The 18,126-nt window shown below is 32.8% G+C and overlaps 1 protein-coding gene across 1 annotated transcript; it reads left to right on the plus strand.

Moving 5' to 3' along the window:
* The first annotated feature begins 4,340 nt into the window (after positions 1-4,340).
* Positions 4,341-14,082, plus strand: LOC111021707 (putative methyltransferase PMT7). Its single transcript, XM_022298745.2, has 8 exons — positions 4,341-4,794; positions 5,575-5,989; positions 6,227-6,516; positions 7,742-8,125; positions 9,348-9,594; positions 9,911-10,049; positions 12,726-12,920; positions 13,685-14,082. Exons 1-7 carry the CDS (start codon positions 4,623-4,625, stop codon positions 12,882-12,884), a joined length of 1,806 nt encoding a protein of 601 aa, XP_022154437.1. The 5' UTR covers positions 4,341-4,622; the 3' UTR covers positions 12,885-12,920; positions 13,685-14,082.
* Positions 14,083-18,126: the final 4,044 nt, after the last annotated feature.

Below are 18,126 nucleotides of genomic sequence, written 5' to 3' on the forward strand. Positions count from 1 at the left end.
AGGCATGACAAGTTGGTAAAAAATTTTAAAATCATATTTACACAAATGTCTTCAATTTTCTAAATTTACACTTTTAGATATTTTCATGTAGAATTTTATTCTAATACCCTTTCTACCCTTATTTATTGTTTTTTAATATATTATAATTTTAAAATTTAAAAGATTTGAATCCTTAATTTGTAATTATATTTATTTAATTACTGTAGGTCCATTCAATTTTTCAACCTAAAATCCTTAAATCTCTCAAAGATTTGATCCTCTCGCCAATTAATAACTTTCAAATTTGTGAAATCATGATTTGAATTTTCCACTTCGTTTTCTGCCGTCTCCAACCTCTTTCGTTTGCCGCCGCCTTCCTTTCAGACGTCAGACCTTCATCAACGAGGACAGGATACTGCATACCGTCTTCTTTTAATTCTTCTTTCCTTCTAGATCTTCTTCTTTTCGTTGCCGAGTCGACGTCGTGTGCTTCCGTCAACGAGGTATTTATTCCTTCAATTTTCGTTGCACTTTTCCGACGCCGTACAACGTTCTTCCATCAACGCCGTTGAGTGTTTATCTCGTCTCCTGTCCCTTTCTGTTTTTACCATTGGTAATTATTAGTCTTTTGTTAAGATTGGTATATATGAGGATATATTTTATGTATGTGTATAGAAAATTGAAGTTCTATATAAGATATATACACATATATCTTATAGTTCTGTAGAAAGGGTCCTCCATACCATTGGTAATTATTAGTCTTCCGTTAAGATTGATATATATGGGGATATATTTTGTGTATGTGTATAGAAAATTGAAGTTCCAAATGTCTCATAGTCTTAGTATTCCTGATTATATTCGTATAAATGGATATATATCTTATATATAGTATAAGATATATACACATATATCTTATAGTCTCTAGATAGGGTCCTCCAAAATTGAAGTTCTAAACGTCTCATGGTCTGGATGATTGTTATTTTTGGATTTTGGGGGATTTTGGGATATTGTTTCAAATCTTTGTCAATTTCTTTCTTACAAAAGCCTCTGTAAAATGGATGTTTGTTTCTTTCTTTTGGGAGATTTTTAAACGGGATTTAGAGATATTTTGGGAGGTTATGATTTCAATTTTGGGGAATTTAGGGTTTTGTTTTTAATGTTTCCGTGTTTTAATTTGTTTTAGAAAGTATCATTAACCTAAAATTATGGGATCTAAATTATAACCTTCCAATTAATCAATTCTGCATCTTAAAATGAATTAAAAATTAATTTGTAGATACAATAGGGTATTTAAGTAATTTATGTGATAGGTACCCTCTTAAATAAGGTTAATACATGACGTGTAAATTCATAGCCCATCAATGTACTAATCCCATATATAAAAAATCAATGATTATGAAATCGAGAATCTCATGGGCGCACGGCAGTAGCATTCACATATTCATTCAAGGTTAGGCGAATAGAAACTGAAAATGAGAATCTCATGGATTCATTCTGTTTTTTAAGTGCCTTGATTAAAAAAAAAAAATCAAGTGATGTTTTTGTGGACATATCATTAACCTGTTGACAAGGGGAAAAATATTTTCTCCCCTTTGTTGATGTCGACTCCTCTGTTTAATTATCCCGATAGTAGTTATCAATTAAATATTTAGTTTAATATAAAATAATATTAATTAACTTATTAACACTTTTATAATACATTTTATATGATTATTATTTTACAATGTTGTATAATTTACAATATACTAGTATGAAACACGTACGGTGCACTTGAAATTTCATAATTTTATTTTAAAGTATAAAAACATGAAAATTAAATAAATAGTTAAAAAAATTTTAATATAATTGTGCTATTTTATCTCTCAATGTTTATCTCATTAAATTTTTTGTATTTTCCATGTTTACCTCATAAAATCGACATTTCAATAATTCTCATCACCCACTGAACCGATTGATGTGACTGAAAGAAATTGAGAAGTGTCGATTACTTGAAATTTCCCATAAGTATAATACAACAAGCAAAAATAAAAAAAATTAACACATATTTGTCGATTACTTGAATATGTTTTTCTAAAAAAAACACATATTTATGGATTTTTCATATTTTTTTTCCTAAATATATGAGACATAAAAGGAAATAAAACTTTGTTTTTATTTTTTATTCGAGTCATTGAAAAGAGAATGACACATAGAAGAAGAAAAAAAGAGAAATGCAAGTATGTCATCTTGTTATCTTTTTGAATAAATTACTTCTATATGGTAGGTAATCAAATTTTATATGAAATTACAATTATTAACATTGTATTGAAAGAAAAACTAAAAGTTAGCATTAGATCAAACAATCTAATTAAAATATAAGAAAACACAAGAGAGAAAAACATATTGAATAATAAAGAATGCTGAGCTTTGTGAGAAAAAAGTTGAGAGAAAGAGTAAGAAAAAACTATTTATATAATTATAGAAGATAAAGAGTTACAAAATTTCTAAAATTTTTTAGACCTGTTTGAAAACCATTTCGATTTCTGTTTTTGGTGGTTGGTTTTTAGTTTTTAAAAAACGATGTGGTTTGGTAACCAATTCAATTTTTCTTATAATACTCAACTTTTTTTTCTTTCTCATATTCTCTAACAAATATCTTTTTCACTCTAAAATTTTTTTCTTCCTAAATTTATCTTTTAAAATTTTTATATTTTAAATATTTATTATTATTTATTCCTCTCCAAAAATTTTCATCTTTAAATATTTTTATTTTTTTCTTTTTGTTTTAATAGATCACTCTCATTTCTCCCTCTAAAATTTTTTTTTCGAACTTTTCTCTCTCTACAATTTCGTTTTTAAAACTTTTTTTCTCTTCTTAATCTATTTGTCCTTCGAAAATTATATCTTATTTTTTCATTCAATTATCTTTCACTCTAACTTTTATTTATCTTTTTATTTATTTATTTTATCCAAAAAGTATAGTTCGAATCTTGCCTATAGTCCTGTCGCCTGCAACTGCAGGGTGTGCCCCTCGTACAAATAATGTGCGCCTCCTCCTACTCTTACGTATGGTATGTAATCGTCTGTGGTCCAACACTTCTTCGTGAGCGGACATGTGTCTTGCTCGACAATGCTGGCTTGTAGTACGTAACCGTATGTGGTCCTGCATTTACTGAAGGTAGATACACGTCCTGCTCATGTTCTACCCTCAATAATAGTAAATTAAGTTATATTACAATAAATGGTAAATATGATATATTGAAAATAAACAAAATAAAATTAGTGCACCGAACCAACAAAACAAAAAGTTACAATTGATAAGTACGAAACTGAAAATTCAAATAAAAGATTAAAAGTTTTTTTTAAAAAAATCTTAAATCACACATAAGATTGAAAAAAATATATTGGCAAGTCCATTAAGATTTAATAAATAGAAAAATCAAACCAACATTTTCAAACAAAAATTTGAAACAAAAATTTGTTAAATATTTCAATTTTAATTTAGAATAGAAGAAAACTCAATTGATTGAAAGATATTGAGTCTGGTTTTAGAAGAAATTGAAGATTTAGTTAATAGAAACTCGTACAATCAAATCTATAAAAAAAACACTATCAAACAAAAAATTGAAATAATAAATCTTAAATTAAAAAAATCTAAAATACTTTATTTTAGAATAAAAGAGAATCTAGTTGGTAGAAAGATACTGAATCCAGAAAAATATAGGATGTAGTGGCTTTTTTCTTAAAAAAAAAAAAACTTTATTTTAAAATAAAAGAAAATCTAGTTGGTAGAAAGATATTGAATCCAGAAAAATAAGATGGAACCATTAATTCAAATTTTCCAACAAAAAACGGTTAGTCCAATTCGTGGATTTAAATATGGCTCAACGAACCTATCCAAATTCAGTCTACATATTGGCTCCGAACATGGTTTCGATTGAACTCAGATGAAACTATCGTTTTACGGGTCATTAGTCATGTAAAAATCTTTTTGTCTTACATGTAACACGATTTCCTTGAAAAATTGGTAAATTGAAAATTTTAAAAGGATAAAGATTAATTTTGAACAAGTTCAGGGGTATTTAGTACAATTTAGCCTTAGTTCACGGTATGTTATAAAGATAAGTCACAATCTTGAATGGGAAAATGCCAAATGAATATGATTTGATTGATTATTGTTATTATTATTATTTTTGACAATATGATTTGATTGATTTGTGTAAACGGAAATCACTGATACTGTAATTTTCATTTTTCCCATTACACTATTTGTAGCAAAATTATCGAAATTGATTTATCATATAAAGTTGAAATATCAATTTCATCATCCAAAAATCCAGAAAGAAAGAGAGAGAAAAAGACAATCAAAATCCAAAAAAAAAAAAAAAAAAAAAAAAAAAAACAAAACAACGAAAAGAAGGTTCTCAATCAGAAAAAGGAGGAATCGTGAAAGCGAAAGAGTTTCAAGTTTCAGGAGCGAAATCTTCGATCCATCTCTGAGAGTGAGCTTCATCAAATCTCACCCAGGCTCTTACTAACTTTCACGTTCGAATCTATTTGTAGCCAGAGATCTCTCAAATGGAAATGCCGTTTGAATCTTGAAGAATTTCTGAAGCTTCGAGCGTGGAGCTCTACTTCGAGATCCGAGCTCTGTGGGGAAGACAATGGGGAGTGGCCACGGGCTGGGTTCTGCTTTTGCTCTGCAGACATGGCAGATGATAATGCTCGCTCTGTTATTCATGGTTGGATCCTTCTATTTTGGCACTCTCTTCGGCAACAATGTTCCTATTTATGTTTCTCACCTTCCTTCCAATTCCACTTCTTCGTCATCACTTGGTAATTTCGTTTCTCTATGTTCTAGATAAGAAAACCCAATTTTAGTAACTTCTCTTTTCTTTTAATTTAACTTCTATATTTGTATGTAATTAATGCTTACCTTTTGGTTTAGATCTTGTATTGTTCCGTGTTCCTCGTAAGAATTCTGCGTTCTGGATTGGGTTTGTAGATGGGGGTTTCTTTTTTTGTTGTTCCCTTTTCTAGATTGTTCAAAATAATGTGGAGATTAAGGAAAAAAAACTGAGCGTATATGGGATGTTTCCTTCTCCCATTTTCCATGCTCAGTTGTTTCTGTTAGTTATGATTTCCTTCTTTTAAGGAAGGCCCACCACCATCAGTTGGGACAGTGAAATCTCACTTAGAAGGGTATACTTAGTAAACAAATCATATCCATGGAGATAAGACTATTATTACCACTATCTTTTTCCTGCTTATATAAATCACTTTGGAACTAAACTCAAACTTCATCCACTACATCCTCGTGAATCAGTCTAGTGGGTGAATCATTGATTATTCTAGTGAAATTAAGATTTCTTGGGCCTAATCACTGGCTTTGATATAAAGCAACTAAATTCTACCACACTGTATTGTTTATAAGATAGGTTTTACATCTCAATGTGTATATATCCTTCATCTTTCACAAACTTTCCTTCTTGGACGAGCGTGTAGGTACCTTCTGGGCTTGTGATAAAGCCTCATGTTTCTAGAGAACTTCAAAGATCTGATGTTTTTGTTGTGAACTTGTAATTCCCTGACATAAGTTTACCACTTACACTGCAGGCACTTCTACAATTCCAAATCAAGTTTCAATCACTTACAGAGAGGTACCACTTTCGATTCCAGAGAATGGTATGAATGTATGCCCATTAAAATACAATGAGCATATTCCATGCCACGACATGTCTTATGTAAAAGAATTGCTTCCAACATTGGATATTTCGAGAAAAGAAGAACTTGAGAGACACTGTCCTCCAGTAGAAAACCGCTTGTTTTGCCTGGTACCTCCACCAGAAGACTACAAGATCCCGGTAAGGTGGCCAACCAGTCGGGATTATGTGTGGCGAAGCAATGTGAATCATACACGCCTCGCTGAAGTTAAAGGAGGACAAAATTGGGTGCATGAGAAGAACCAACTATGGTGGTTTCCTGGAGGTGGTACTCATTTCAAACATGGGGCGTCCGAGTACATCCAAAGGTTTTATTGTCGGATGATTAAAAGTTTCCTTCTTTTTTCCTTTGTTTATTTCCATACTAGCTTGTAGCTCCCTTAATCATTGGCTCATATTTATCTGTCCAGCGGCTTTACTTTAATATTCAGTTTGGGAATTGATGTTCAAAATGCTTCCTTGTAGTTTCTGATCAATCTGAATAAATGATCAGATTTCTTCTATTTTCCAAACTGTTTTATTTATCAAATTTTATGCTAGTGCAGATTAGGAAACATGACGACAAATGAGACGGGCAGTCTACGCTCTGCTGGAGTATTTCAGGTTTTAGATGTTGGTTGTGGTGTTGCTAGTTTCTCAGCTTATCTTCTTCCCTTGGACATCCAAACGATGTCATTTGCTCCCAAGGATGGACATGAGAATCAGATTCAGTTTGCTTTAGAGAGAGGTATTGGTGCAATGATTTCTGCCTTGGCGACAATGCAATTACCATATCCCACAAGTTCCTTCGAGATGGTCCACTGCTCAAGGTGTCGTGTTGATTGGCATGAAAATGGTATTTCGGTACTTTTTAAGCACAAATAGTGTCATTATTTATTATGGTAGCTTTTTCATACTTTGAGGTCTCATATTCTGGATATCAGGAAAATGACTAATCATTTTAAAAAACCACCCTGCTGCAGTGTATAGCTTGCGATTTTATGGAAATCGTGGCAAGATTAATATTTGTTGTCCTCTAAACAATTATTTGATTATATTGCACATTTTTTAGCGATGTTTGTCTGAATTCTTGATCCATTCCCAAGGTTTGAATTTGTTTTGAATCTTTTGATGCCAATTGGTAGCCATAATCACTAGTGTAACCTCTTAAATGACCTAGAGATGAATTACAGCCTAGTTCAGACATGCGAGAGGTCTGAAAGATTTCCCTTTCTATGTGTAATACCATTCAAATATAATTCCCCTTCCTTTACATGGTCACTAAATACATGACACACACACAACTAACTAACTCCCCAACATTTAAATTCCTCAAAAAGAAGGAAAAAAAAACTACCCAACATCATACATAAGATCAAATCCCACCAAAGTAATTAACCATCCATAACTATTTGTAACTTCGTCAAACTGCCCATAACTTCCTGTAAGGCCTTAACTACCCACAACCTCCCTAATTAATATATTCAGTCACTCCTTAGTCCTTATTTCTTAGTACATCTTATGAGTCCCTGCCCAGTATTGGTAAACCAGATTGGAGGCCTATCAGACTTTTATTTACTATTCTCTTCCTGTCAAGTTCTGAAACTTGCCCGGATAGGAGGCCAAGGGTAAAAAAAGGAACAAAACAAGAAAAGGAAACCTTTGATAGACTAAGTCTAGATGTTGCAAAAGAGACTTAAAAGTGGATTTGCTTCGTTTGGTATGCAACAGACTGCAATTCGTCTTGGTAAATACTTATCACAAGATCAGTATTTTAGAATTTGCGTTTTAAATATGGAATAGTAAAAAAAAAACTTCTAACATCTTGTGGCAAGATAATGGTTACCATGATGTCATGATCCATGTCCACGATTACAATTACAAACTTCCAGAAAGTTCCAACTTATTTGCTTTGCTAGAGCTGAATAAGTTCTGTTTCCTTTCCGCATGATGCATGTGATGGAAAACAAGGAAATTCTGATGAAGGCTGTTATATGCCTTCATTCTGAATCTTGTCAAGTTGACGTTTTGATGTATACTTGGAAGCAATTGAAGTTACACTTAGTATTTCTTCTCTACAGATGGTATTTTACTCAAAGAAGCTGATAGGCTTCTGCGACCAAATGGATATTTTGTCTATTCGGCACCCCCTGCTTATAGAAAAGATAAAGATTTCCCAATGATTTGGGAGAAACTGGTAAATCTGACAACAGCAATGTGCTGGAAGCTCATCGCCAGAAAGATTCAGACAGCAATCTGGATCAAACAGGAAAATCAATCATGCCTTCTTGACAATGCAGAGCGTAAAATTGTGCAAATATGTGATGCTGTGGATGATTCTATACCATCATGGAAAACACCTTTAAGAAACTGTATCCATGCAAGAACTGATCAGTCAAAATCTCAGAAGTTACCTCCAAGACCTGAGCGTCTTTCAGTATATTCGGAGAGTCTCAGGAAAATAGGTAACTCTTTTCTTTCAAAATACATCCTCACTGTTCATTATTTATAGCCAATTATCATTTAAAAGCCGGAATCAATTAAGAAAACATTTAAGAACTTTCATAACTTATTTGTGCATTTTCTTAATGTTTTTTCATGAGAGAATTTTGAATAATAAATTTGATAATGGTTCATAGTTAGTTAGTTAGTTTTTTATTTTTATTTTTATTATTATTTTTTTAATTTTAATAGCAATAATGATTCATAGTTGTTTTCATTTTAACACTGTCTGGAATGGTAACTTATTTTTAAAAACTGTTTGGAATGGTAACTTACTTATTTATTAAATATATCTCTAATTAAAGCTACAAGGGAACCATCATGGGATGGCTCAAGTGGCCAATGAGGGCCAATATAAATAGTAAAAGACTTAGAGGGAATGAGTTCAAACCACGGTGGCCACCTACCTGGGATTAATATCCTACGAGTTACGTTGTCAACCAAATGTAGTAGAATCAGGCAGTTGCCCCACGGATTTAAAAAAAAATTAAAGCTACAAGGGATTTAGAGGCTAATTATTATTGAATTTTAATTTTTAACTGTTAAATTCAAAATACAGATATTTAATAATACTTTATCATCATTTGTTCCTTCCTTTTTTAGTTGGACAAATATTACATGCTTCTACCTAGTTTGTTAATTATTTAATAATAATTAGTTATTACTTGTTAATATCAAATAATTTGTGAAGATAGATTTCGTTACTACATTAAAACTTATTATCAGTAATTGTTTATCTAATTAAAAATTCTACTAGCATCTTCTTTTTTGTTGATGTATTTAAAAATGGTTAGTGCATTGGAAGAGTATTATGGTAATTATAATATGGCTTATTCGTTCAGGAGTATTATGGTAATTATAATATGGCTATTCATTCATATTTCTCATGCAATAACATGAATATATTTCTAATTCTAGTTAGTTTCAAGTAAACAACATCGGAGGATTACCGTTTCAATTCCAACTGATTTTCCTTCCAATTATTTATGTTCTTATTGATGATAAGTAAACGAGACCTTAGTTCATCGGGCGTAACACTCTCGGGCTAAAAAATGGTATGAGATGAAACTTTGTTATTTCACTTTCCCAAGAAGTATCTTAATTATTTGAAGTTAGGACTACTTTTTCTTACCTATAAATCTAATTGCTGTGTAATATGACACTGATTTCTGTGTTCACTTACAGATGTTAGTCAAGAGGAATTTGATTCGGATACCATTTTTTGGAAAGATCAAGTCAACATGTACTGGAAATTGATGAATGTCAGTAAAACAGATATTCGAAATGTCATGGACATGAATGCTCTGTATGGTGGCTTTGCAGTGGCATTCAGAAATTTTCCAGTTTGGGTTATGAATGTAGTTCCTATAAAGATGCAAAATACACTCTCTGCTATATACAACCGAGGTCTGATTGGCGCATTTCATGATTGGTAAGTTATTTCCTTCTAAATACCTCCAAAATATTAGCAGAGCTATAGGCGTGCAACTTTTTTCCTACCTCGTGCAACTTTATTGGGGAGGTGTGAGCCAGGACTAGGTTCCGTGCTTTTCTTTAGGTGTTGGTGTTGATGTCTTTAAGTATTTTTATTTCTACCCTTTATCTCATATTCTCATTCACTTTAGCTACGGCCCTTTTTAGTAATTTTCAGTGTCCCTTTTGTTACGTTTTCTTTTTTGTATTACCCAGTTGTTTTCTTTCATTTGTCTCAATGAAAGTTTGATTTTCAAATATCTGGTGTAACACAGGTGCGAACCATTTTCAACTTATCCACGCACATATGATTTGTTGCATGTCTACCATCTTTTTTCTCAATATAAAAGTGGTGAAGAAGGTTGCTTGCTGGAGGATATAATGCTGGAAATGGACCGTATTGTACGACCTCAGGTAATTTATTTGACTCCTGTATTTTTTCACATGAATAAAAAAATGGAAAGAATACTTGCAAATATTATTTTAATGCATTCTTCTGGTAATGAACATTGCGAACATTTCTTGCTGGGATGTGTTTTCTCTTGCCTCGATGCATTTAGCATGGTCAAAATTTTGATTGGAAGTTGGGAATCTGTTTGTTTCGGTATATACTGTTTCTCGTTTTTTTTTTCTGTTTTCAATTTTAAGAAATAAAGACGGAAACGTATGTGGTAATTTTTCTTATTACTATTTCTTTTATTAGAAATATGTTTGGTAATTATTGTCTTTTAATTTTTTTTTTAATATTTACTATGCATTTTATTAGTTAAAAAAATGATAAAATAATACTTCTAACTATGTTTTAACTTTTAAGAATTTGGAAATAGGAAGGTAAAAGCAAAAAGCCAAATCTTTAGCTAGGTTTTTTATTTTTAAAATTTGGATAGGAATGTTTCTTATAAATATGAATGAGAAGTATGGAACAATTTCTGGACACATGATTCTCATCGAGAAAAAAAAGATAAATGAGAAAGAACAAGAACATAACGAAAATACCCTTGAAATAATATTGCTGAACTAAATAAGATTGCTATGTAGCACAAATACTTAAATTTGGGTAATGTGCCTGTCATACTTCGACACTTGTTGGACACATGTCCAACACTTGTTAAGTGTAATAAACATGTGTTTGACACTAGTTGGACAAACTGAATGAGCCTGACGTCAATCACTTGTTAAGCACAATAAACACATGTTGTCGCCTGACCTGAGGCGAGAGGCGCACAAAGGCGTGCCGAGGCGCATTGAGGCGAGCGCCCGATTGAGCAGCGCACCTGGACGAAATCGCCTCGCCCAGGCCTAGGCGCTAGGTGCAATGCTTGCGCCTCGCCTTGAAAAGGCAAGGCGAAATGAAGGAGGGTCGCCTTAAGCGTGCGCCTCCCTTGAAGCCCTCGAAGCGCAAAGCGCTGCGCTTCAGGCGCTTCTGTAAAACTATAGAAAAAGCTTTTCAATTTTCTCTTCCTCCATTTACGTGAATCCCTTTAATATTATGTGATTTCTCTCTCTTCCTTCACATGGAAGGAAATATTTTTCTATAACAAAACCTCCACACAAAAGCTTTCCATCTCTGTCATTTCTCAACCTCTTCTCTCTCTTTTTTTCTCTTTATAATGTTTGAACTTTGAATATTATTTGGCCTTTATATGTTATATATGTGTGTATATATATTTTTATTTATCTTTATATATAGTGCGCCTCGCGAAAAAAAGCCTGCGCTTTTTTTTGCACCTTGAGTTTAAGCTCCAGAGGTCTATTGCGCTTTAGTGCGCCTCGAGCTTTTTAAAACACTGGCCTCGCCTCTCGCCTGATGCGAGCACCCGGGTGCGCCTCAATAACACTGGTTTTAAGAATTTGGAAATAGGAAGAGAAAAGCAAAAAACCAAATCTTTAGCTAGGTTTTTTATTTTTAAAATTTGGATAGGAACGTTTCTTATAAATATGAATGAGAAATATGGAACAATTTCTGAGAGGCGAGCACTCGGGTGCGCCTCAATAACACTGATTTTAAGAATTTGGAAATAGGAAGGGAAAAGCAAAAAACCAAATCTTTAGCTAGGTTTTTTATTTTTAAAATTTGGATAAGAACGTTTCTTATAAATATGAATGAGAAATATGGAACAATTTTTAGACACATGATTCTCATCGAGAAAAAAAGATAAATGAGAAAGAACAAGAACATCACGAAAATACCCTTGAAATAATATTGCTGAACTAAATAAGATTGCTATGTAGCACAAATACTTAAATTTGGGTAACTTGTCTGTGACGAAATTTGTTGGACACATGTCCAAGTCCAACAGTTGTTAACTGTAATAAACATGTGTTTGACACTAGTTGAACAAACTGAATGAGCCTGACGTCAATCACTTGTTAAGCACAATGAACACATTGACAAACAATTATTGAACCCATGAACTAAAGTATTTATAAAATATGGACATGAATAAAGATATAGGACAAAAATAATAAATATGTGAGTGAAATGCATGAAACTTAATTTTAGGCTTAAAATTGCATCAGTATTATTGACTTTAAATTTGATTTTTTGTTGAAATGTGAAATCATTTAGAAAAATGATAAATTGATTTGAATCTCTTTGAAAATTTTGATTCAAGCTATTTATCACTAAAAATAAGTAACTAGTTCCTCCAACTTGTTAAAATATTGCATATATCATTACTTCTTTCATATTATCTCCAATATTTAAAAATGTCATAAAATAAAACAAAATTTTAGCATGAGAATCAAGTATGGAAATAATGTATACTTTAGAAAAGTATATTCTAATAAATGTGTCCCTACCATGTATGGGTGTTAGATTTTTTAAGAAAATAATGTCACCCATTTTTTAAGAAAATAATGTCACCATGTCGGTGTGCCTTGTCTTTCCTTCTTTGTGATTTGCAAGATTTCTGGGCATTATCTTGTTGTTGGCAGACTGCTTTATAATGAGGATCTATTGCTTTATTGTTAATTTTCAGAAACTGAGAACATTAATCTGCTTATTGGCAGACTAATATCTTCTACTGTTGCTGATTTATGCTTCAAGTTGCCTTTGGATAAGGACTTAGAGTTAATGTTCATTTACAGGGATACATAATCATTAGAGACGAGCCTTCGATAACATCAAGAATACAAGAACTCGCTCCAAAATATCTGTGGGACGTCGAAATGCGGACGCTGCAAACTAAAGAAAAGAACACAGACTCTGTGCTGATCTGTAGAAAGAAATTTTGGGCAATTGTCTAAACTTCTCGGCTGTTGTACAAATGTTCTCTTCAACAGGTTATCCCTCAAACTTGTGCTCACACATTAAACCACAGATTAAAAAACTCACCATTTATAACTTACATTCCTAGAAAAAGACCTCTTATTGAACAACACCCTCCTTTTGTTGTAAATATTGTCACTAGGATGCTAGGGTTTCAAATGTTTGGATATTCTCTCTAAAGTTCTAGCTTTGGAATTAGAGAAGCTGACCTGAAGATTAGTGAGGGCAGGTCAAGAGGTGTTTACAAGGTTGGAGATAAAGAGAAAAAAAAAAAAAAGAAAAAAAGAAGAGAGGAGGTATTGGAGGTCTCTACATCCTTGGTTAATTTTCATCCCATTTGCAGATTAGTAAACAAGTTCAACTTTGTTGAAGAACCCTTTGGTTGGCATGTGAAGTACATGCATCCATGCATATACATGTGTCTGATAGTTCTTTTTTGTTTAATCCTATTTATGTTCATGACTTTTTTGCTAGGTGTTTAAACTTTTTAATGTTTTGTTTTAACCTCCTAATTTCCAAATGTACTGCATGAAATTCTTTAATTTGGTACAAAAACTATTAGTCATCGTCATTGATTCTTTTACTAATCATTTAACAAGAACATGAACGTTCGAAATCTGACCCACTACATGTAGATTCAAATACTTATCTGAATACAAAAGGATCAAGAAGAAATAAACACGAAAGTTTAAGAACTAAAGTAGAATTTAAACCTTCTTTCGTCTTGCTTCGAAGTATTTATTGCTTTCACTTTAACAATTTAACATTTCAATGGCAGGACTTAAGGATCAATCTACTATGCTTCAGAAGGAAGACAGTGTTCAAAAGAAGGCTGAATGAATGAGAGTTTTGGCTGATTATTGAGCTTCCCTCTCCAAGTAAATAAGTCTGCACCATTCAAATGGATTATCAAAAGAAATGCCTAATGACATAACTACCCTTTCCATGTTACCATATTTTAGAAATGTCTAAAAATTAGAATATTTACAGAAGTGTCTAATGTGTTGTTGAGAAACAACAAAAATGGTATAATGGCTCAATATACCATCTTTTAAGCACCACTTTTTATATGTATTTAATTTAATACTGTGGAGATATGTATCACTGATTTGAAAAACACATTCTGGAAAATTTTGTATGTTTGATTCCATATTTATTTATTTATTTATTTTTCCATTCAAGCTCTTATTATGGATGTTATAGATATTCTTGTAGTAAGATAATTCAGTAATGTTACTTAAAGAGAATCTATACTGAACACTGTGAACAAAACTTATATAACTTTGTTTAAGGTGTTAAAATGACAAAATTAATTGATTGAAGAGTTTGATTAATTAATTTAAAAAAGGTATTTGAGCTAAATTTATTTAGTGAGGAAAGGTTAAATAGTGTTGATGTTAATGAACAATTAATTTCGATTAATGATGAATTGGATTACGAGAGAGCACAATTAAATATGGGTGGGCCAAAGAATTTATGAAGTTCATGGACACCAATCGATTCTTGTAGCCAACCTTTTTGCCCAATTTTCAAGCATAAAATGTGTTTACTATTTAATTAAGAAAGTCTAAAATCAAATGTAACATTGAGAATTTTAGAGGTGCTTGCATGTGGTAAAAAAAGTCCAATTAATTCAAAATGTAGTAAACAATATTACAGATTTACAAATATAACCAAACAAAAAAGGAAAAAAAAGAGAAGAAATCCAGTCCAAATCCACTCACGAAATAACTAGCCTTGAAACAATATATTATATCTTTGATAGATTTTTGATAGATTATTGATATAGTTTGTCAATTAGTGATATAGTCTATTACTAATAGAATGATAAACGTACATGAGCGCTATACGAGGATAAAAAGAAAATTACGTAAAAATGTCTAAATAGATGCAATTTTTTTTTCTTTTTGAAAATGATCATATTTACAAAACAATATTTATTTGACCGATATGTTTTTGGAAACTGTTTTCGGATTCTTTGATATAAACAGTAGAAATTCTAAAAACAACCTTTCTTTTTATATTTTTAGTGTTTTCAAAATTTGAATTTGAAACTTTAAAATGTAGAATTACATTAAAAGAAAGAGATAAAAACTTTGATAAATATATTATTTCATGTTATAAACTCATTTTATTTTTGTCAAAATTAAAACAGGTAAAATGTAATATATTATAAATTATATAACATTATAAACTAATAATTTTACCCATTTATAATATATACACTAATAAATTAATTAATATTATTTTAGACTGAACTAAATATTTAGCTGGTAACTACCTAAATTTTAAATCATCTGAAAATTTTTTGGATTCAATTTTCAAATCTATTATCAAACATATATTTAAAAAACATTGAAAATATGGAATAGAAAGCCCGTTTTTCATTAAATATTTCTTACTCACCAACCAACTGCACCTGTAAATTTCCGAATTTTTAACTATCCCTACCTTTTAATTTTTTAGATAAAACTATTCTTTTGTCTCACTATTTTCCGCTGAAACCCAAAAGTAAAATATGTTTCTGTTTCTTTTTATTTTATTTTAAAATTTTCTCTAAAGAACCAACCTACCTCTTTAGTTTGCAAATCATCAAAGATACTATGATTCTCATGAGAGGTCAAAATCTCAAATTTATAGAAATCTGGATAAAAATATTGATGAAATATCAAGGTCGATAAATATCTTTAGAAAAATTATAAATTAATTAACTAAAAAATTTACAATAAATATTTAAAATAACGAATAAACATTTCATTTTTTTAAAAAAATAAATTAAAATTTATTAGTATTAATGTTATGTCTATATTAATGATATTTTGTTGATATTTTCGATATTTTGTTAATTGCTTTTCAGATACTATAGAAATATTGACTTTAATGTCCGATGTTGAACCAACAGTATATATTGATGAAAGTCTAACACAATGCTACAAACAAGTTAATTGCTTGTTTTTAAATTTTCTTGAAATTGTCGTAACATAAAAAGCTCCCTATTTTGGCTGAAACCCTAAAATAAAGAAAGAAAATGTCTTGCTTGCTTCCTGGTTTTTTGTTTTTGTAAAAAGTTATCTATATTCTTTAAGTGGTAACATATATTAAGACATGTTTGGGAGTAATTTTAATATGGCTAAAATCACTTGCTTTGAAAAATAATGATATTTAATCATATAAATATAAAAGTGACTTTGAGAAAAATTAAAATCACTAAAAAGTACCAACATGCGGTTAAGACATCTTACTCTTTTCCTAAAGGTTGACGATGGTCAATACATATCATTACATTTATTGTACTAAAAAAATCACAAGTGATTTATGTAGAGTAGTTAGGGGAGCAGTGATGGTTGTTGATATATATACACACACACTAGTTTATATATACTTATATATTTTGATATTAAGTTGTGTAAATTACAAATTTATCCTTTAACCTTCAAATTTGTGTCTAGTATCGTCATATACTTAAAAAAGGGTTGTTGGGTGATTTTTAGGTACACAAGTGGCGCATCTTGATTGGAGGGTAAAAATCATACGTAGCTTTGGTTGATAAAGCCAACATTCATTACCTCGGTGTCGGTTTTTCCAGTACTGAGCCGACGCCCAACGTAGCTAAGTCGACCAAGTCTCTTTTAATCCTGTTCTCATTCTTTGGTCGAACCAACTGCTATAAATACACCCTCCATCACCAACTCAGGGATGAAATCTATCCGACGTTGATCTGTTGAGCTCGGATGATATACTAATTTGGGTGTTAGAGTGCCTTCCCTCCTTGTAGGTACCCCGAGAATCGTTCTAAGTGTTGCCAGCCGACCTCCTAGGTCGTGATCCGTGCCTTGGCAAATTTTTGCATCAACAGTTGGCGTTGTTTGTGGGAACGCTGTCACGTCCAAATAATCAAATCGCTCAACATCTAGTCATCGAAAGGTTCCCAAACGACAAGCAACCACCATTTAAACGACCCGAAAGCTCGGCCTTGCGCTTCCAAACCACTAATCGGTCGGAAGCCAAAAACCCGGGCAGACTTTTAGAGGTCGAAATCTCGCCTCCAGGTCAAGGTAGTGTTTGACCCGCAAGATGAAATGAACGCCATGAGGGCCCAGGTCGCGGCCCAGGCTGAGGCGTTACAGACCGCGGGGGTACCACTCCCTAAGCTCGAAGTCTTTGGCGATCCCAGAAGAGGGAAAGCGAAGGCAATCAGGGCTGACCAAGATAAGTCGATTGGACCAAACCCGTCAAAGCTCATCTTGAAGGAAACGACCGTCCCTTGGAGCAAGAGGACATGCGCGCTCGTCTCTCCTCACTGAACGGGCAAGACCTCCGCCAGGTCCTGGACCAGAAGTATTATGCAAAGAAAGACGACATCTCAACAAGGTCGGAGTTGGTTAACAACGAGGACCTACTGTAGTAGTTTGAGCAACTTCGGAAGGAGCTCAAGAACAACCTCTGAAAGGTCTAGGGGAAGCCGATCTCAGATAACGAGAAGCCTGACGAACCGCCCTTCACTCAGGCTATATTGACCGCCTCGATCTCGTCCAAGGTAAAGCTCTCGAGCTTTGACAAGTACGACGGATCAGCCAACTCGGTAGATCACGTTGAAACTTATGAGTCATTAATGAACTTTAACGCCTACCCCGATGCAATGAAGTGCAGGGCATTCTCGGTTACCCAGCAAGGCTCCGTGAGGAAATGGTACCGGCAACTACTGTCCCACTCCATTTCTTCCTGGAGGCAGCTTAGCAAGGCCTTTGTAGCCCAATTTGCAGCTCAGCAGGAAACCCAGCATTATGCTCAATACTTGCTTACGATAAGGCAAAAGACCAGGGAAAGCTTGGGGGATTATGTGAGGAGGTTCCTCGACGTGCAAATTCCGATCTCGTGCAATGAGGAATTCGCCTGCTCGGCGTTTGCCTTAGAGGTGTGCCACGAATAGCTAAAATGGTGGCTCGCCAAGAAGCCAAAGTTCACCATCAAGGCCAAATCGAGCGAGCTCGGAAGTTAATGCAAGCCAGTGAGCTCATCTAGTTGTGGGAAGACTCGCAAAGAGTCAGTCCCATGCGTGAAAGAAGAAGTTGGGACAACTCTAGGAGGTCGTCGTAGTGCCAGCGACAATTCGATCGTGACTCCCGGCAGAAGTAAGATTAGAAGCACAACCGACCTGAACGGTACGATTGTTTCACACCCTTGAACATTCTAGTGGCAGAAATACTTCTAACATATAAG

Source organism: Momordica charantia (assembly GCF_013281855.1).
Source record: "Momordica charantia cultivar OHB3-1 chromosome 5 unlocalized genomic scaffold, Mcharantia_2.0 BLBB01000005.1, whole genome shotgun sequence".
Lineage (NCBI taxonomy): Eukaryota > Viridiplantae > Streptophyta > Magnoliopsida > Cucurbitales > Cucurbitaceae > Momordica > Momordica charantia.